The 22,155-nt window shown below is 35.7% G+C and overlaps 3 protein-coding genes across 3 annotated transcripts; 2 read left to right on the top strand and 1 right to left on the bottom strand.

Moving 5' to 3' along the window:
* The first annotated feature begins 9,030 nt into the window (after positions 1-9,030).
* On the top strand, positions 9,031-15,963 carry LOC139883752 (vacuolar-processing enzyme-like). The gene is made up of 9 exons (XM_071867885.1): positions 9,031-9,040; positions 13,285-13,346; positions 13,504-13,668; positions 13,948-14,104; positions 14,189-14,274; positions 14,614-14,819; positions 14,994-15,264; positions 15,360-15,563; positions 15,820-15,963. The coding sequence occupies exons 2-9, from the start codon at positions 13,320-13,322 to the stop codon at positions 15,961-15,963; spliced, it is 1,260 nt and encodes a 419-aa protein (XP_071723986.1). The 5' UTR covers positions 9,031-9,040; positions 13,285-13,319.
* Positions 15,964-16,996: 1,033 nt separating this feature from the next.
* On the top strand, positions 16,997-19,455 carry LOC139883751 (11S globulin seed storage protein Jug r 4-like). Its single transcript, XM_071867883.1, is given in 4 exon segments — positions 16,997-17,282; positions 17,852-18,084; positions 18,169-18,657; positions 19,063-19,455. Coding segments are annotated over 4 exon segments (1,401 nt in total).
* A 1,783-nt stretch (positions 19,456-21,238) lies between these two features.
* Positions 21,239-21,736, bottom strand: LOC139883750 (uncharacterized). The gene has a single exon (XM_071867882.1). It carries the CDS (start codon positions 21,734-21,736, stop codon positions 21,239-21,241), a length of 498 nt encoding a protein of 165 aa, XP_071723983.1.
* Positions 21,737-22,155: the final 419 nt, after the last annotated feature.

Genomic DNA, 22,155 nt, shown 5'->3' with positions numbered 1-22,155 from the left:
TTGCAGTATGGATTGATTAGTTAAGTTCAAATCTCTATGTAAGTTTACGAAGCTCTAGAAGCAATTTAATTTTCCCAAAATTTTCATAGCACCCAATTGATTTTTAAATGGGGTCGATTTCTTTCCCAATGAATATAATATGAAATCTAAACAATGCTCAAGAAACCTGAACAGTGAGTCATTAGTATCAAGCTGCGACAGATCTTTCCCTTGGATTGGAGATCTGGTGCCAATGCTCGGGAACGTATATCGAGTTCATGTGTGCGGGTTTTCTGCTTTAAAAGGTCCTTTTGCTCGGTCATCGATCCAATTCCAAGCATTGACCTAAATCTAAAAAAAAAAAAAGAAAAAGAAAAAGAAAAACAAGAAGAAGCAATAACTACACCAAAACACATAATTAAAATACTAAACCAAAGCATATAAAACACAAAAATAGCTTAGAAATCCAGCAAATTTGCTAGGATAGCTGAATTATAGGTCCCGGAAAAATAACATTTAAGATCAAAGGTTGAAAGTGAAGAAGGATGTCTGTCCATGCTATAATTTATTGCTCATTCGAAGTTAACAATGTAAATATATGAACATTCTGTAAATCCATTAACCCGACTGTGAAACAACATCACAAATTGGACGATTACTCGATATCGGATTAATGATTTACCGAAAGTGCACCTATTCTGATTGATTATTTGAATGCTCAATAAAGACAAATGTTCTAGAATGAAATCAATAGTTTTTATGTAGTTGAGTATAGGGTGAATGACAAAACTTGTACAAAGGCGATATATAAGTGATTATAAGTAGTCGGTCTCGGATCACTTTCATTAGGGTTTTATAAATGAAAATTACAAAAATGTATTATGAATTACATTCTTGATCTTATCATCAGAATAATATACGCGTTTTCGTTTTAGGACATCGAAAAGCAAATGTATCTAGACACCTTATCATATCATTTCCATTACGTTTTGTTGCGACATATATATTGACTTTCAGTTTTTCAGCGATGTGATCTAATTAACCAATCAACAGAACACATGTCTGTATTATTGGATTGTAACAAAACTTTCCAAGTAGGCTGAAAATACTAATACAAAGACAAATTCGGTTTTAACAAATAACTCGAACTCAATTTCTGATTCCAAATCTCCAAATATGAAACACAAAAGTCTCAAATCCAAGTTTGTATTAGTTTTTTGATTCAAATAAAATTCTGAGTCATGATGTTTGGTGATTGGCAAAAGAAGATGTCAAGTCTCAACGTGATAGGACCAAATATTTTAACCTGTATAATGTCCCCGACCAAGTAAAATGAGCCTAGATACAAATGAAACAATAGTTCAAATATATCTTCATGGGCTCGTCGCTAATCATTTATCGGGGAATATCATAGGTTTCTTATTGATTCTTAATAGTTTAAACCCTAAACCCAAGATAAAAAGCTAGAATGATTAGATAAACAACCTATGATTCCTCCAAAAGCATACTTTCTTTTTTTAAGGTCCAAAAACAATCTTTAAGATTAATTAATTCTATCGATCTTAATTGGCGCAATATAACATAGCAAATATATCCATACCCTTCCTTCTAGCTGAATGCTTCAAAAGTTTCTTTGGTGGCTATGATATCAGATTCCCATTTCGCTGTACGAAAATTTATGGTTGTCAAATTTCTCTTATCAGGGTCGATTGTCTTGCTTAATATGCTTCTTAGAAACTGGAATATTGAGGCTGGTACTGTGACTCTTTGTGCTAAATGGTTGATATGATAGATTATTGCTATGTCAACTGATTGTTTTTCCTTTGATTCTCTATATTCAGTGGTGTAAAATTCACAATCTTTCTAGATCTCCTGACTCATGCAGTGTTTCCTGCAAGTGAAAGTACGGAATCACCCTCCGATGCAAACAGTGAAGATGCTGATGAAGCTCAAAAGAGTGGGGAAGAGAAAGGCCCTTAGTTGGTTGAAAATCTTACACCGGCTGAGAAGCGATACATAGAGCAAAAGGAGTACAGCTTGATGTTCGTAGGTTGGCTAGGGAGGCCGACAAGTCTCATCGTTGACAGGATCCAAGATTTCAACCAGTATTTGGCCAACATGAGCGAGCACTATGACATTCCTAAAGTTGGTCCAGGCTAATGGTTATGTTTTTTTCCTTGTCACTAAAATCTATTGTGTTAAAATTTGATTGAGCTGAACTTTATTTCAAGTACTTTGCCTCAATGATACAAACTATGTGTTAGTTTAACAATCCTATTATAAGTACCTTCCCTTTTGTTATGTTTTATTGTACTGAATTTTATTGCCATATCATTTCTGTGTCCAGATCGAGAGTCAACCTAGATTTTTTACCCAAGGATTTTTCATTCGTTTAATAATGTAGAAATCATGTTTGTTATCATCTCAATTCAATAAGTTCATGTAAAAAAAAAAGAAAAAAACACAATTCAATGTGGTCATTTTTTTTATCAAAAAATTTGATGCAAAATATAAATATTACTCGGAAACTTAAACTGTGACCGAGTAACATCAGATAATTCAGATCTCCGCCTTTGGAGATCTTGTGACATTCTATCTTCCCCTCTTGGAAAAGCCTTCAATAACGTTCCGATGTCCTTTTGTTCTAGTCACAATTCCTCTCAATTGACCTAAGTCTGTCAGGAAAAAAAAGAAAAAAGTTGCAAAAACTACACCACAACAAATAAAATAGCTTTAGAACTGTAGCAATTTTTCAATAGAAAGCAGAATATATAGGCTTTTAACTTAAATATTTTAGCAGTAGATCAATTAAAATAGATACCTCTTCGCACTCTAATTTATTGGTCATTCAGAATAAGCAATCTAACTATCTGCATACCCAATAACTCACTATTCCGATTTTAAAACGGTAGCATCACAAATTAAACGTACGCTCCTTCGATATCGGATTAATGATTTATCAGGTAGACATATAGTTCGATTTTTTATCTGAATATGCATTAATGACAATGTGTGACAACACAATCATTATCATTTGAGATCGAATGAATCCCTTTTTATAGAATTGAGTAAGGAGGTGACTAACAAAATAATACAAAGACGATGTAGGCCACGACTATTTATATATCTCGAATCGATTTCATTATGGTTTTATAAGATATGTAGTTTTACCAAAATGTTTTATGAATTATTCCGTACGTATTATAATAGTATATGTATTTAGACATTATGTCATTTTTTTTTTGATAAAAATGTCAAACTTCTTCTTAATACACCCTCACCGTTACCTTTTGTAGCACCTATATCCTTATCATTATTTTTTCATATGTGATCTAACTACCCAATTAAAAAATGACATGCATGTCTATTAGGTTGTCAATAAAACTACCTACTAAGGTTCAAAAATCTAAATAGAGAGATAAGTCACGATGTTGGGTTGTCACTAAAATTTCTTGTGTTAACAACCATTCATATATTTGATTGAGCTATTTGTCGGAGTGCGATATAGTCCGTGTTACTTGATCCTATCTTGATTGGAACAATCAAAATTGTTCAGATATTTTCACAATCATGTGGTCTTATTCTAAAATCTACACATATCAATGAATGATGGTATTATATTGTGGCGTCCGCTCCCGATCCTACCTTAATATCGAAAACTGTGTCTGTTGGTATCTTCGCTAATATATCCTATCTTAAAATACGGAAGTGGACCCTATTGATGCCTCGTATTCCGAATGTGAACTTCGTCAATTTTAACATTGACTTTACTAGTCTGATTAACCTGAAGAGAAGAAAACATATTTACAGAATCTATAAGTTATAATGTTTAATGAAATTTTTGAAGTCAATATAAAGTATTTCTGAAAACAAACATATATCTTTGAAAAACTTTTCCATAACTTATAGTTTTTTACTATTATGAATATTTTTGAAATCAGAAATATTTGTTAAACTTTACTTTAAGCTATCAAACTCATTCTGTTAAAAAAAAAAATTATTATGGAAGACTACCATCAACAGCGAATAACTATAGTATTTCAGCCTACTCTATATGTCTTGCAGCACAGGTGCGGAAACTCCAACTAGCAGGTAAACTACCACTAGAAAAGTCGTACCATCTGAACAGGCTTTCAACAATTAGGTCACAAGAACGTGGTATTCTATTACTGTTCATAAAAGATTGCTATTGGGTTTGTCACTATTATACTATTATAAACCAAAAATTTTACTTTGAGAGTTTTTGAAGGTTCTCTCTAATTTTCAAAACTATATATATTTTAATTTATCTATATAACTATGCCATAATGTTTATAGTTCTTAAATATTGAAATAGTTGATAAGGGTTTGTATGGAATAGCACTATTCATAATTATTAAAGTATTTGATAGTGAGAAAATAACTCACAGTTCATGAAATCGCGTATTCGCATAATCCTCCGTATTTCAGCTCGTGCAAATTCTGTCTTGAAGTTTTGGTGACGGTGGCAACGGTTTTTCTTGGTTATGTTCGTCTCGTCGATGGTCGAGGATGACTTAACTCTTCTCCACTCTTAGCTGCGCGTCGGGTTTCGTCATTTTCAAGCTCGTCGGAGTTTGTTTCGTAGCAGTGGTCAGCGATTCAGGGCCTTTCCGACTAGTTGAGGATGACGGTGAAAGAGGTCATGTGAAAACTTTTCATTAAAGGTATAATGGTTAGGATTTTGGAGTGTTTTGATTTTTGGTATTCTGTTTGTATATAAAAGACTGGTAAAAACGGAATGGGCTATATCTTGAATTGAAGTTGTGGTTTGGCTTGCGATAGCTATTACTTATTCGGTGCACCACTTTTATACATGAAAATCTTAGAAGGTGAACATGAAAAATCTGTTTCGAAATGAGGTTCACGGGATTAGTAATCCCGATTAATTAAGAAAAGAAATCAGTTAAGCATGTCCTGGAAATTAAATTTCCGGGAGTTTTGTTTTTTTTTTAAAAAAAATTACTGCAAAATTATAAGGAAATTATTGCCAACTATTTGAAATTAATTACACTAATACACGGAAATTAGAGTTACGAGACTTATTTATATCCGGAAATTACATTTACGGGATTAAGCAATTCCCGGAACTGACATTCACGGTAATATGTAATTCCCAGAAATGATATTTACGGGTAAATGTCTAATTAGTTCAGGTGGTTGCCCATTGTCAAAGCAAAATATCTGTATGATTAGGAAATGCATATCCGAGCAGATTTTTGGCTAAATAAACCATCGGAGCCGCTTTCATTTTCACATTCTTTCTTCGTACTACTTTTAGAATTCATATATTTTTTTATATTTTTATTAAATATGTCTTCCTATTTGAATTTATACTTGAGGAGTTCCGTACAATTTGTGGATGTCAAGGTCGTGGAAGGTAGTGTTCCCGATGCAACGTATTCCATCAATGGTATGATGAGTTATGATGATTTTTTGCAAATAATGTGCAATTATGCCGGGATTCAAAGAGAAGGGGTAGAATTGAAGCCAATCTATGTATACGCGAATGATCACGATGATGCTATATTATCATTGATATATCAACATCATTCTTGGAGTCGTGTCTTGTTCATCAGCTACCATCCGATTCATAATTCGGGTCGATCATCAAGATTCAATGCCGGGGGAGAGTCAAGTAGTACGCCTCGCGGACGATGGGGATACGGCTCCTCCGACTAGGATTACATTATTCCGCGCATAACATATTATCATGTGTTCAGCAACATGGAGAGACCTGATAAGGTAACAAACCGTCGTATTCCTACTGGTGCAGAATAATACGATGATGACCCTAGTACCATAAAGCTGGGAACGCATTTTTTGAACAGGAAAGAGATTTAGGGTGCGATAGCTATCTGGTCAACTAGGCGGGGAGAAGAATATCGCGTGACGGCGGCATAATGGACAACATGGGCTGCAGAATGCGTAAATCGTCCAAACAAACATATTAAGAAGTCTTATCACGATATTTTATGCAACTGGAAGATCCGGGCTTCATTTAAGAGCGAATATTGTACGTAGCAAATGATTGTCTGGTGTGACGGGCATAATTTTGATGGAGCAAACAACGAACGTGAAGACAGGAATATTTCGCAAAATCATATTGCCCACATCATATTGGATAAGATTCGCGACCGTCCAAATTACCCAATCAAGTCCATTGTTTCCGACTGCGAAGCAGCACTTGGCTTTAAAATTGTGGATCTTTGGACATTGGGAGACAAATTTTTGCTAACTGCCTAGTTACATGCAAGCTCTTGAACACTGTAACGATGAGACGAAAGTGCAGTGGAAGTTCAAGAAGGAGGACGAGATTGTACATAACAGCAAGAAGATTTTCAGGTACTAACACATATTTACTGAGCACGGTAATATGAATTTTGCATCGTATATTGATTATGATTATTTATTCAGGTACGTATTTTGGCATTTTAGTGCCACTAGACTCACATTTCACATAATCACCCGGTAGTTACCGTTGACGCAACGCATCTTCGTGGGGCGTATAAAGGAAAGGCGATTGAAGCGATTGTGAAGACTGCCAACAGTAGAATCGTGCTAGTCGCATATGCCATCATAGACAAGGAGTCAAACCATAGTTGGTATTGGTTCTTAAAATACCTGAAAAATACGTTCTACATGATACGTTCACATGCATCATCTCTGATCGTCATTCGGGCATCCTGTTTGCTATCGTGAACCTCGATAGAAAATTTCCAAATTGGGGAGTTCACAGGTAATGCTTGCACCACTTTAATTGTAATTTTAAATTCAAATGAATCCATGGATTAATTATTGCATCTACACAGGTATTGTATGGAGCACGTTCGTGCCAATATGTTATCAAGCGTCCTAAAAAAGAAAGGATTATTTGGCTTATGTTGGGTCGTCAGTATCGAGTTGGATGAGACTAAATATATGAAGGCATAGAAAGATCTTATAGACATGAGTCAGGCTGCATCTACGTATCTGCAACGTATTCCCCTTCAGAAGTAGACATTGTTCCTAGACGGATTCCACCAATGGGGCATAACTGCGTCGAACGACGCGGAGAGTTACAATAACATTCTCAAAGGTGACCGCTTCTTGCCGATCAGAGCGTTCGTTCAGGCCACGCACGCAAAAGCTATTGCAATTTTTGTCGACGAGCTGAAGAAAATAAATAGATATAGCCATGCGCTTGCACCGATACCGAAGGAGACATTCGATGCCAACAAGATGCGTGCTAGACGGTACGAAGTCTCGTTATATTCAAATGCTCCCGAACATACACTCAGTGTGAGATTTCCGCCGTTGCGTCTCGGAGTTGCCGACAATGAACATACGGTTCGATTTGATTTGGGTTCATGCATATGTCTATAGTGGGATACCTACATGATTCCTTGTTCTCATGCATTGGTCGTTGCAAAAGTACTCAACATCCGTCATCTAGATTTCGTTCATCATTTCTACACAAGAGATAATTGGAGACAACAATTCAGTGGTGTTTTTAGTCCTCTGCCAAATTACTGGCCCGAATCCGATTACTTACTTCTAATAGATGATAGTCGAATGGTTCATCATACTGGTCGAGGTCGCAAAAGAGTTAACAAACGACAGCTAGGCGTGATGGACTACACCAACAAGAAAGGGTGAAAACCACGAGACTGTAGTAAATTGCAATGCGAGAGACCACGGTAGAAGAAAATGACCGTTGACTCATACACCGGCGGATAGATTGTCATTGAATATGTTGCACGACCCATATGGACTTCAAGGAAATGCGTCTCTCGATAATGATGACTATGATGATGATGATAAGATGATGACAATAATGACGACTCTCATGATGATGATGATGTTGATGGTGATGATGATGGTGGCGGTGATGGTGATGGTGATGATGATGAGGATGAGTATAATTATTGATCATAATTTATTTTTAAATTATGGCAACGATTGTATACAATATATATTCGCAAGTAGAAGATACTAGCTCAAGGGTATAACCAATTGTCCCTTCTCTTCTTCTGACCTCTACCTATACGATCTTGTCGCTGCAATTCTCTCCACTCCACAGATGGTGCGTGACCATGAGTCTGAGAATCTAAGAACTACGGTAATTTGAAACAATTAGATTTATCAATAATAGTATATTAATAACACTATGTGTACAATATAAATGTATTACAAACATTCACGGAAATATACATATACTTACCATGGAGAGAATGACCTCCGAGCTGTCCTGAGAACTCAGTCATAGAGGCTGCCGGCGGTGGATCTGTTGACAATCCCAGAATTTGGCCTGATGCCTAAGCCCATATAAATTATACCACCATGTGAGTGAGGCTGAGGCACAGCCTGATGCTCATCAACTAAAGTGGTCGGCTGTTACTGCTGCTGTATACCAGCCCAAAGACCATCGAAGTTGTACTCGACAGGATGTGCAGGATCGACATGATCTACAACCATGGAGGACCCTGCAATATCCAAGCTCGTGACCTGATATGCGAACCGCTGAAATGATGAAGTGGCATCCGCTAAATCATCGAACGTAAATGTCTGGCAGTTCATAATCTTCTGGTACCTCATGTTTACATGTCTAGAAAATAAGTCATCGCTCCTCATGGTGCTAGGTCTGGCATATAAGATCATGTACGATGGGAGGACCATGAATGATGAGAGGATGCAGAATGATGGAAGGATCCTGCATGACGAGAGGATCCTACCTGACGATCAGATCCTACATGACGACCAGATCCTGTGTGATGAGAGGATCCCGTATGACGATCAGATCCCGCATATGCTGCAAGAGGAGAGGTACTTCGGGCGAGGGTTCTCTGGCTCGTCTACCGCTCCCCATCACCTAAATCTCGGTCCGCCCCAACTATGACCTTTGCTGGGGAGGCACGTAATCCTGGCTGGAATCGACATGTACGATACCCTGAGTCAGGACTACGCTCGGGTCCTGGATCGGCATACAGGTCACCTCCAACAAGTCCTTGATCCTGGTTGATATATCCCTGTAATTCTACACATGCTGATGATGATACTGATTATCCTTGTACTCGTCTTGCAGGTTTCACGCCCACTACATCAGGTGGGTCAACTTGTCGCTCTGCAGTTCAATCACGAGGAACATAAACAGTGAATTAATATTTTTGAATACAAATCGTTCAACAAATGAAGCATAAGAAATAATTCGTATGCACCAGGGCATGCACTGAATCTGTGTGGCCATGGTAACCTCCTGTATCTGGCTGATGACTGGGGTCCTGGATAAACTGAACGGTCTTACTACGGTACCAAGATCGATAAGGAGGCGAAGCATCCGGGTAAGCTACCTGGGTACCCTCGCATACACGGTTAGCCCGACTGTGCAACCTTTGAGTCTCCGTCTTATTTAAAAAATCTCCCATAATTTAATTTCCTCTCTATCAAACTTTCTTCATTATATTTGACATTGTAAAATTTCATTTCCTGCATCAATTTAGTCCTAACACTACTAACAGTCTCCTCATCTCTCATTTTGAAATCATAAAACCTCTTCTCTGCTCTCTTAGCTTTCATTCTCCTAGATAATACAGTTCCCTCATATTCCACATTGAGAGTGTCCTAGATATCTATAGCATTCTTACTACCCGCTATTTCTCTCAATATACTCAAATTTACCATGCTTCTCAACCAAATATGTGTTTTCTTATCTTTATCTAAGTCATCATGTCTCCTTTTCCTCTGAGCTTCAGTCGTCTTTACACCAACAGGAAGCTCAAAAACACCATTCTCCACTACACTCAGATATCATGATGTATCTAAATAATACCTAGAAATCATAGACCACATATCGAAATCTTCACCCTTAAATTTGTCTATTCTAACACTATCATTGATTAGCTACTACTAACACCATCTTCTCATTTTTCTTTCACAGATCCCAATAAAATAATTTGTGGCTCTGATACCACTGATGGTCAATCGAGTATTCCTAACGGAGGAGAGATACAAGATACAGGACCAGGACCTAAAATAAGGAAATCAAACAATACTAATGAAAATAGAATTGAAAATTTGTAATTGAATGAATGATAATCATATTTGTACAAAAACTGAATCTGATCTGAGCTTAATATAGGTATCTATGATGTTTTCATCCTAAAAACTAATTTAGGTTTCAATTTAGTGCTAAGTCTTCTCTCAAAATCACCAATGCAATAATAAATTAAGGCTATTTGAAACTAAAAAAATAAAAGAATGAACTCTCATGAACTAATAGTAATCTGCTATATTTTTTTCGATTTCAATAAAACTTAGAGCTCACAATCGAAAAGAGAAAAGTTAGAGACCTTATATATTGATTTCTAACAAAACTATACGTCATAAAGTTTAGTTTTTACAATACTGGAAAATATAGAAAATTATAGGTAAGAAATTCTAGAATAAAAATGATTTTATACTGCCACTTGACCATTTCTTGCTCTCCACTGCTTCTTTCTTCTCAAATTTCACTTGATGAAAAGTAACTAGTAGAGAAGTTGTAGTAACATTTTTCTTCTTCTTTAAATCAGATCAAAACTTACAAAAATGCTTTAATTGTTGACTTTGGAGTTGACCTTTTGTTGCAGCCATAACAGATAAAAAATACCACTGCAGAAAGTTTCTAAATACTATACTAAATGATTCTACAACTTCACTTCTTCATTTTCTTAATTGAAAATTAAAAGGACTAATGGACTTGTATAAACTTAAATTGAAACAAGTTAAAACGGCAACCATTTTCATCTTCTCATGTTGCAATCTTGCAAAAACCTCCATAACAATTTTTAAATGCATAATGTAGCTTGACTGAATCGAAAGGAACAAGAAATATGGCCAGCATACAAACTTCCCAATTATGAAAGCAAAACCGAGAACTCAAGTTGATCGAACAGACATTTTATTCATTACTAGATAATTGCTAAAATTGACTTCATAATCAGATTCAGAGCATCAAGTCGACCCTAAATGGCCTTTTGAATCATCAAAATCCATCAAGAATTGAAAAAGATAAGCTAAACCTAATTATTCGGAAGAGAGATAAAAACTGAGCAATTAAACAGTAACCTGGAACCCTAGGCAAATTGGGGCTTTTTGATCGGCTGATTTGCGAAGCCATTGAACACAATATCGTTGTTATTGAGGTTGTCACGATCATTTCCAGTTATGTCACGACCTTCGCAAATCGGAATTCCAGCCGGTGGAATCTCAATTGCATTTCCGGCTTGACTGGTTTCAGAAACTTCAGCAGCGTCCATAACTTTTCTTGCACAGACATCAAGGTCCTCAAGTTTTTTCTAGTGTGCCATTTCGTCCTCACAGACAACTTAACTTCATCTTCTTTAATCTTCCCTACATCATCCTTAACTGATCCATAATCATCTAAAACACTTAGAAGAATATTGACAAAAGCATTGATCCCGATTTTTATGATATTTTTCATTGTATTTTTCTATTTCTTCAACTGCAAATTTCCTCGTTTCTTCTTTCTTTTCAATTTCTTCTCTTCAAAACATACTAATTCTTCAAAGTTTTGAAACGCAAGTTTTATAATAAGCCACTCCAACAGTTACAACCACGTTCCAATAATTGTTAAAATAGGAACGAACAGATTTCCGTTCCATTATTTCGTTCCTAATCCACTATTGTCTAATAGTGTTAATTTTTCTGGTCAAAATAAAATTCCGACTCATGATGTTTGGTGATTGGCAAACGAAGTTGTCAAGTCTCATCGTGATAGGACCACCCACTATTTTAACCTGTATAATGTCCATCCAAGTAAAATGAACCCAATACTTTAAGCCGGTCGAATTATTACTTTTTTTTTTTTTTATATAATTTAAGTGAAATTTTGAATATTTGTACCTAATTTACTTGATTTTGATAAATAAAAAGATATTAATGGCTTATCATCCTTTTTTCTTTTATTCGAGCGGTATGTAGAAATACTTCGTTTGATTTGTTTGTCCTAATTTTTGTCCCTCTTTATGTATTGTTAATTGTTATCAGAAATAAAATAAATAAAATGAGATTAAATTTCCTTGTAATTTTATGATCAAATATCGCAATGATTTTACGCCTTCTAAAATCCAAATTAATTCCCTAATTTCTAAGGAAGTCAACGAACAAACTAGGCAAAATATTTAGGAAATCAATAAAAGGTCAAATATAATTGAATCCAAATTTCACCTAAATCATATATATCTTATGCAAAAAGCCGGCGATATATGTTAATGAAATCCATCGCCGCCCAAATAAACCTAAAGGAATTATTTTTAATCATATTCTAATCTACTTTATTAAGGAAATTATTAAACAAAAGGCAAATTGATCCGGTCATGACTTTTGCAACGAAATTGCGCCTCATGTCTATCCATACAGTGAGCATTGTTTAAGGTATTGATGGAGCTCTAGGTAATAACTTAGTTGACATAGTTATTTTTTATTACAGTTTGGTTTGGAGATTGCTCCATTAATATACTGAGCGTGACAATCCTTAAGTTTACAAAGCAAGGAGAAGAAAACAATAAATTCGGACATATAAAAGAATAATTTAATTCCTTTCTATTGTTAGGGCATATAAAAGAATAATTTAAAAGACTTCCTTAGGGCTTAATTTTAATCCGTGGTCTGGTCCAACCACGCATAGAAATTTTGGACCCGGAAATTGATTTCTTCTACCAAAAATTAGTAATCTATCAGTAAGGATTTGATTTGATTTTGACCATAATAAATAATAGAGAAGATTTCAAAATACTAATCTGAACCTAACGTACGCTTGACAAAAGTTTACCCATTGTCTTCAAACAAATACAACCCAGACTTGTATTTGATTATTACTATTATTGTTGTTTTTCTTTTGAAGTCTTATTATTTAACTTGATATGGTTATTTTTTATTACAGTTTGCTTTGGAGATTGCTCCATTTATTTACTGAGTGTGACAATCCTTAAGTTTACAAAGCAAGGAGAAGAAAACAATAAATTCGGACATACATTCAATTATTCCTAGTTAGCATCGAAAAATTGTATAGTTTAATTGTAAACAATCCTTAACTAAAAACATCAAGACTGTATAAATATTGTTTGACATTGTTGCTTATTTATCCATACATACATAACTAATTATTCACAATGGCATTCCAGAATTATTTTATATTTCTCTGTGTCTTGATAACAATATCTGCCACTGTTGAATGCAGATCGACCATCAAGAATTCTCTCTTCAATTTTAAAACGGGAGGCTCTGTCGGTAATGTTAATGTCACTACCGGAAAGAAATGGGCAGTTTTGGTAGCTGGCTCTATGGGATATGAAAATTACAGACATCAGGTAATTTAAATTAGTAATTAAGTCAATTAATTATTACTATAGGGGCCTGAATAAAATTAAAATATTACTACAATCCTAACCGTATAAAATTAATTATTTTAACGAAATTAATATATCTAACTTGATATGATCAAATTTCTTTTTGCAAATTATGTAGGCTGATGTATGTCACGCATATCAAATTCTAAAAGCTGGAGGACTAGAAGATGAGAATATCATTGTATTTATGTACGATGATATTGCAAACAATACAGCAAATCCAAGACCTGGTGTCATCATCAACAAACCGGATGGATCTGATGTTTACGCTGGAGTCCCTAAGGTCGTTTAATTACGATTTTTTATTTTATTTTTCAAAATTTGAAGCATGATGATATTCATTTAAAAATGTCCATAAGGACTAGCTAGTTGGGCTACCTCAGGTTGTACATTATTATAATTGCAAGAAAATACTGGAACATTAGAAATAAAATGCGTAAACCATGCGTCACTTTATTTCCGTCCATCTTGATATAAAGAAAAGAACAACTAGCAACTCAAAAGAGAGAGAGATAATGATTAATTCATGATATATAATTTAAATTATAACCATTATTTGCAGGATTATACAGGAGAAAATTGTACAGCCGAGAATTTTTATGCGGTGATTCTTGCAAACAAAACTGGTCTAACTGGTGGAAGTGGCAAGGTTTTAAATACAACTCCAGACGACCATATCTTCATCTATTACACTGATCATGGCGGTCCGGGAATTATTGGTAATTAAGAAGAAAGCATCCTTTCTCATATATTTTTCATGGATAATCGTATAAAAGTCGTGACGGCAAAACTTTATTCCCTAGCTATGCCTGTTGGTGACTTGATCTATGCTGATGATCTTATAAAAGTCTTGACGGCAAAACATGCTGCTGGAACTTATAATCGTCTGGTAAGCTTTGTGATACTAATGAACTAAATTGAAGTTTTCACTAATCAGACATTGTCACGTCACGTGAATTGTACTCCCTCCATTCCACTTTATTTGTCAAAACAAAGTGGAATGGAGGGAGTACAATTTACCTAAAATAATTAAACTGACGTATGTGTCAGCTTCTGATAGACTAATATCTCATTTGGTAGCCCTAAATTTGACACATAATTAACATACTCGTAATTTATTTGCTAGTTGATCCTATATAAACTTTATATCATATATATGCATATTACATTTAAAGAAAAGAATTTAAGTTCTTATTGTTGTTGTTGTACTTAATTTTTTATTTTCTAGGTATTTTATGTGGAAGCTTGTGAGTCAGGGAGTATGTTTGAAGGGTTATTGCCAAAGGATATTAACGTATATGGATTGACTGCTTCCAATGCTACTGAGCCCAGTTGGGGATACTATTGCCCCGATCAAGGCAACACAACATCTCCTCCCCCAGAATATGATACTTGTTTAGGAGATTTATTCAGCATTGCTTGGATGGAAGACAGGTTCAATATATTAATCATTTTCATTAATTAAATATTAAAGTTAATTTAATGATGAAAATATATATATCTTAATTTGATTGATACTGATAAATATAAGACTCCCAAATAGAAATAATAAGTTTCTGACAAAATGTTGTTGAAATTGATCTGAACTACCAAAAATAATAATTACAGTGATGTACGTGATGCGACTAAGGAAACGTTGCAGCAGCAATTTAAAACGGTTCATAGAAGAACACTGAATTCATCAGCTACAGGCCCTGACGTCGAGTTTTCTTCTCACGTTACGCAATATGGAGGTGTCAATATAACCACTGATTTCATGAACACTTACATTGGCCTCAACCCACTAACCGTCAACAGAACCTCCGTCGATAATGGTGGTTACACGCCTTCATACGCCGTTAGCCAATACGATGCAAATCTCCTCCATTTTATGCAGAAGGTAATTATTTGCCGATGCAAAATGAAATTTACATTTTGACTAATATATGTTTCTCTAATTTACTTTTTTTTTTTTTTTTTTTTTCTTTTTTTTAGTATAAATCTGCGACTGATAGTAAAGTTAGAACAAAAACTTATCAGAAGCTGATGGGTGAAGTAGATTCGAGGAACAAAGTGGACAACGCCATGAGTTTTATTGGAAGAGAGTTATTTGGGAAAGAAAAAGGATCACATGTGCTGAACACTATTAGGACTCCTGGTCGACCTCTCGTCGATGACTGGGATTGTCTTAGGACCTTTGTAAGTACTCTTCCGTATCAAATGATATTTTGGATTTTTAACTTTATTCATATGAACATATATTTAATCTTTATTAGAGTAAATATTCATATGAATGAATTTAAAAATAAGAAATATCATGTATTTTGATTTGAATGTAGTATTACTTAATTACTTTAGCATAACTTAATTTTTATGAACTATTTTTGTTAAGTAAATTAATTTAATTTTAATGAACTATTTTTCCTTAAAAAAAAAATTAATTTAATTTTTGTAGGTGAAAACTTATGAGAATTATTGTGGATCTTTAACAAGCTATGGAAGGATATATATGAGAGCAATGGCAAATATGTGCAATGCAGGAATAAAAGCTGACCAAATGGCAATTGCTTCAGCTAAAGCTTGTGATGTAAAATCCTAAAATATCTTATACTAATATCAAGTGAAGCAACAGACAATAACAACAATATAGAGATTTTATGTTGTTGGCTCGAGGCCCCAATCAGAATAATTTTACTTATCTTCTTAATAACATGGAAGTTCTTCTAAATGTTTGTTTTCTTTGTAAGACATTTATATATATATATATATATATTACTTCCATCTCTTTTTAATTGTTATTTTTGATAATTTTTGTTATCTCTTATTAAGTGTTATTTTTAGAAATTTGAAGTGAAATTGTCCATTATACCATTATCACTTAAAATGCTTATTATTCTCCATTCTCTTTTTATTATGTGTTAAGACTTTTAATTTGGACTTTTCACTCTATTTAAATATATTATTATTTCAAATGTAAGTTATTTTGATTTTTTTTTTAATTTTGATGAAATGAATAGAAAATGACATTTAAAAATGGACGGACGAAGTATAGTTGAAGTAAGATTTCTTTTGACAATTGTTATTGAATAACTGTTATTCTGTAGTCGCTTAAATTTTTTTGAGGAACAATCTGAGTTGGATAAAAGAATTCTTCGTCAACCTGAAATTTATCATACACTTATCTTTAACCTTCATAAATGGAATGTGTTATTTCTACAGTTAAAAAGAAAATTATAATTCCTTTGATTGTAATAATTTCCCACTTCATGTTAATGAAATAGCGATTTGAATTATAAATACCTTATTACTCCCCTGTCTCTTAATTAATGATCATATTCATTGTCGTTGATTAACCCTCACATATATAAACAGAAAGATGTTTTGGAAACTAGCTCTTTCTCTTCATCTCTAATTTTTGTTTTCATCTCTTAGTCTTACAGACACTTGCCCTATCCGAACTTTTGAGGTGTAAGACATAGGATTCAAGTAGACATGCATCTCGAAATTAGTCACAAAACCTTCCATTGATCTGTCACTCTCTCTAACACTTCCCTTTCCTATAAATACTCATCCATGATCTTCATCCAATTCGTATCACAATTAGCAAAATCAAATTTATATATTTCTCAGCCATGGGAAAACTCTTTCTTTCTCTTTTTGTAGTTTCTTTTCTCATTAGCGGCTGCCTAGCTCGGACTCAGAAATTTCAGTTCTAGAATGAGTGTCAACTCGAGCGATTGAATGCACGGGAGCCTGACGACCGTGTCAAGAGTGAAGCCGGTATGATCGAGATCTGGAATCCTAACCATGATCAGTTCCAGTGTGCTGGTGTGGCTGTTGTCCGAAAGACCATTCATCCCAATGGCCTTTCCTTGCCTGAATTCACCAATGTTCCTCAACTCGTGTACATTGTTGAAGGTAAGTACATATAAAATTATTTCGTGTACGTCATCTCATTATTACCAGTGTCCCAAAATACCTGTCAATTTTTATATACAACCTCCATCTCAAAATAAATACAAATTTTTGCACAGAGGCGGACCTATATAGTAGCTAGGGGAGACCAGGGTCCCACCCAATTTTTGGAAAAAAATTAAATTACATGAAAAGAGTATATAAATTAGTTCACATATAGAGATCATAACAAGCTATGGCTTAATGGTATAGTCCATGGAAGACTTACAAACCCACTCTGGGTTCAATTCTCCTGCAGTGCATACAAATATCATTATTATTGTCTTGACTATACTATTGTTTATAGAAAAAAATATATCGGGATTAAATAGCATTAGCTAAATTCGATATGGATAATAAAATCCACCTATCCATCCAAATTAAATCATGTATGCATTGCTAAATATTTATGACTATTTTCGGTCCCACCCGACGTTCGATCCTGGATCCGTCCCTATTTTTGCATGCAAAATTGTGGGATAGTAGTAGCATATTTTATGTTGAGTTAATTGTTTTTATAATATGATTGACAGGCAAGGGATCCAATGGGATCATACATCCTGGCTGTGCTGAAACTTATCAGGAAGGGCAGCAGAGCCAGAGCCAGGAACAACACCAGAAGATTAGGCGATTCCGTGAGGGTGACGTCATCGCATTGCCAGCTGGAGTTGCATTCTGGAGTTACAACGATGGAGATCAACCTGTTGTTGCTGTCAAGCTACTTGACACCAGCAACTTCCAAAACCAGCTTGATCAGTTCCCTAGAGTTAATAATTAACTAAGATTATCATATTATGATATCCTCGTTAAATTAATTCAATTTCCTAATTTGTAATTTAAATTGTTTCAGTCATTCTATTTGGCCGGAAACCCCAAAGAAGAGCACAAGCAGCTTCAGAAATACATGCAACAGGAGAGTCGTGAACAAGAACAATCTTACAAAGGCAGCTCAGAAGAATGCAACAACGTTTTCTGCGGATTTGACACGAGAATCATGTCAGAAGCTTTCAACGTCGACGAAACCACTGCGAAGAGGCTTCAATCTCGAAACGACGACAGAGGAAGCATTGTGAAATTGAAAGCTGAGGATCTTAAGGTCATTAGCCCTCCAAGGATGAGCGAGGAAGAGGAGCGTCAAGAATTCAGTCATCGTGGTGGAAGATATGACAATGGCATTGAAGAGACTATGTGCACCATGAGGCATACCGAGAACATCGGCGATCCACAACGTGCCGATATCTATTCACCACAAGTTGGCCGTATTAGTACCCTCAATAGCTTTAACCTTCCTATACTCCGATCACTACGACTCAGCGCTGAGCAAGGCGTTCTCTACAGGGTAAATTCAGTATTTAATAAAAAAAAAAAACATAACGAAAACTATCCCACAACGTGCCGATATCTATTCACCACAAGTTGGCCGTATTAGTACCCTCAATAGCTTTAACCTTCCTATACTCCGATCACTACGACTCAGCGGTGAGCAAGTCGTTCTCTACAGGGTAAATTAAGTATTTAATAAAAAAAAACATAACGAAAACTGATAATTAAGTACTTCCTCTCCCTAATTACTAGTCATCTTTCCTATGCATCATGTATAGAAAAGTGACAGATAATTAAGAACAGAGATAGTATTTTCTAAAAAAGCATAACAACTTTTCGTTGGAGACTAATCCTTGTCTATTGGTATATGACTATTTGTAATCTGATAGGATTTTTTTTCCTCCCATTTTATTATGTGTAGAATGGGATGATGGTACCACACTGGAACCAAAATGCTCACAGCATAATGTACGCAATCAGAGGAAGTGCTAGGATTCAAGTAGTCGACAACTTTGGCCGGACATTGTTCAACGACAGAGTCCTAAAAGGACAATTGTTGACTCTTCCTCAGAACTTTGCCGTGGTGAAACGTGCTGAGAGTGACGGATTTGAGTGGATATCATTCAAGACGAACGCCAATGCAAAGATTACTTCTCTTTCCGGGAAGACATCAGCCATCAGGGCAATTCCTGAGCAGGTTCTAGCCAATGCCTTTAGAATTTCGCGTGAGGAGGCTAGGAGAATCAAGTTCAATGTGCAGGAAACTACTTTGATTACTTCTCGTTCATCTTCCGAGAGACGGGATGAGGCTTAAGGACGACGTCGTATTATGGCACAATATGTAGAGAATAAATAAACAAGACCTCAAATATAAAATGTAAATGGTCTTCTAAAACGAGACTGTACATGTACCTTCTTGAGCAAGTTAATAAAAACAATGTAGTTTCGGCTTCCTAATTATTTACCTGTGATTTTCTGTCCGGATGTCATTGTCAACAATCTCCAAGAAACCCAAATGGTCACCTTTGCCGATACAGCCCCCAAAAATTCATTGATGCCTCCATATGAATAGTTCGTACCCGATTCCCAACCCACTTCCTCCAATAATAATACTTTGTTTCCAGCAAATGTGTTTTTATTTTTTAGATTCATTAAAAAGTTGATGTATATAGTTATTATTATTATTTAGATATATCAAATTTTAAATTAAAAGTGACTATTATTTGTAGACGGAGATAGTAATTGATTGAATAATTTTTGGTTTGGACAATCAAAGTTCCTCAACAATTATGTATATACTAGGACAAGGTCCACGACAAGTTGTAGACATGTATTTGTTAATAGGATTGCCGTAATTTTTAAGTTATATGATCATTTGATGCTAAGGGTTTATACATTTTACCTCAAATAACATTGTCACGACTCTACTATCATGTGTCACATTCGATTGAAAAAATTTGTATCAATATTTTTTTTGTCTCTAATAGCATTGTAATTGCTCGACCTCAGTTTGCAGTCGAAGGGCTTTAAAGTTTCTAAGTTATTTTAGAGGAGAGAGATGAAGTGGATATGTATCAAAAGAATTTGGATTTACTTATCCAAAAATAAACTCAATGACCATTGATTATTATCTGTATTACTATAAGGAAAAATCTGATGTTAAGTTAAATCTACTCAGTTTTTGTTTTTTCTTAAACCAGATTATAGAAATTCAGTTTTTGGAAAAATCTAAACAATTCTCATTAGATTATAGAAATTCAGATCTACAACTTGGATTCTTATAGTAATGTCACAAGTCGCAGCTTCTATCTATAACTATACAAGTTTTTGAAGTTTCGAAATTATTTAGGGGCAAAATTTAGGTGAAGAGCTTTAGGTGTTTATATGTTTAGCTTGTGGAAAATTGAATCCAGTCAACACTTAAAAAAAGAAAGAAAAAAAAACTCATAATTCACTAACGACGACGTTGACAACAAAGGTAGCGACTCTCAAAATTTTAAGCTCTTCTAGTTATCATCTTCGAAAATACGATCGATCGACATCCACCACCACCACCAGATCTCACCGCCGCTCTCAAAATCTGACAGACTTCTTTGCCAACACCACATGGTCATACTATCACATACTTAGAGTTTTCTCGGCTAAGTATGTGCGGCACTTAGCTAATTTTACCCCTCGGAAGCTAAGTCAGCCTTTAGACCTCTTGCCGAAGTTTTAGGAATGCTTAAGAGCTTGGAAAATAACTTGGAATGTAGAGAAAAGCCTTAAGAACGAAAATATTTTGTATTGCTCTCAATTCTTGTGTGTCTTATAAATGAGGGGTTCACCCCTTTATATAGGCTACAACTATTCTAGAATTTTCTATACAAGACCATTCTAGAGTATGTACAAGAGAGTTCTAGAGTGTCTAGAACGTGTAGGAGCTTTCTACAAGTGTGTGGATCCTTTCGGAGAATTCTAGCACGGTGCGGAGTCTTCTTGTCGGTTTCGGTCGGATCTGGTCAACTCTACCACATTCTGGACCCATCTCGATCATTCCGGAGGTTTCTAGAACATTCCGGAGAGTTAAGCGCGCGGAATGTGACATTCTTCCCCACCTAAGTCGGCGACGCCCTCGTAGCCGCAAGCAAATCATGGTACTCCTTGATTTGGTCCTCGAATTGCCACATGTTTTTCTGAGGTTCCCAACTCGTTTCATTTTCCGGGAGTCCCTTCCATTTCACCAAGTATTCAAGCCCCACTTTCCCCTTGGACGGAAGTCGGTGGCTTAGAATTTCTTCGACTTCCCGATCATAGGAATGGAATTGGCCGAATGGTGCTCCCTTTGATTTCCCCCGATCTGGTTCCTCCGTGTCTTCTTTATATGGCTTCAACAAACTCACGTGAAAGACCGGATGAGAAGTGATACTCGGCGGCATTTCCAACTCGTAGGCAAGTTTGCCGACCTTCTTGATGATGGGAAATGGACCTTCATACTTCCGCAATAACTTAGTGTTCATGCCCCTCGTCCTCGTCATTGGCGGAAGTCTCACGAGCACTTTGTCCCCGATGTTATAGTTCACGTCCCTTCGCTTCTTATCGGCCCATTTCTTCATGCGCTTGGTTGCCTTGTGCAAGGATGAATGTGCCAACTCATGCTGGTCTTGCCATCCTTGCGTAACTCGGAAGCCGTCGGATTGTTCCCGGTGTGGCCTAATGCGATGGCGTTTGGAGTGAGTGGCTGCTGCCCCATTACTAGCTCGAATGGACTCTTCCCGGTAGATTCACTCCGATGGAGATTATAAGCGAATTGAGCCACATCGAGCAACTTTGCCAAATCCTTTTGATTGGTGCTCACATAATGCCGTAAATAAACCTCCAATAAGTGGTTTACTCGCTCTATTTGTCCATCCGTATGCGGATGCATACTGGTTGAGAAGTTAAGCTCCGACCTTAAGAGCTTAAATAGGTTCCTCCAGAATTTTCCCGTGAAGCGAGCATCGCGGTCACTTACGATCGTCCTTGACACGCCCTA

This window comes from Rutidosis leptorrhynchoides, unplaced genomic scaffold, assembly GCF_046630445.1.
Source record: "Rutidosis leptorrhynchoides isolate AG116_Rl617_1_P2 unplaced genomic scaffold, CSIRO_AGI_Rlap_v1 contig444, whole genome shotgun sequence".
Classification (NCBI taxonomy): domain Eukaryota; kingdom Viridiplantae; phylum Streptophyta; class Magnoliopsida; order Asterales; family Asteraceae; genus Rutidosis; species Rutidosis leptorrhynchoides.
The sequence above is the reverse complement of the archived record's forward strand: the minus strand, read 5'-3'. Positions and strand labels throughout refer to the sequence as shown.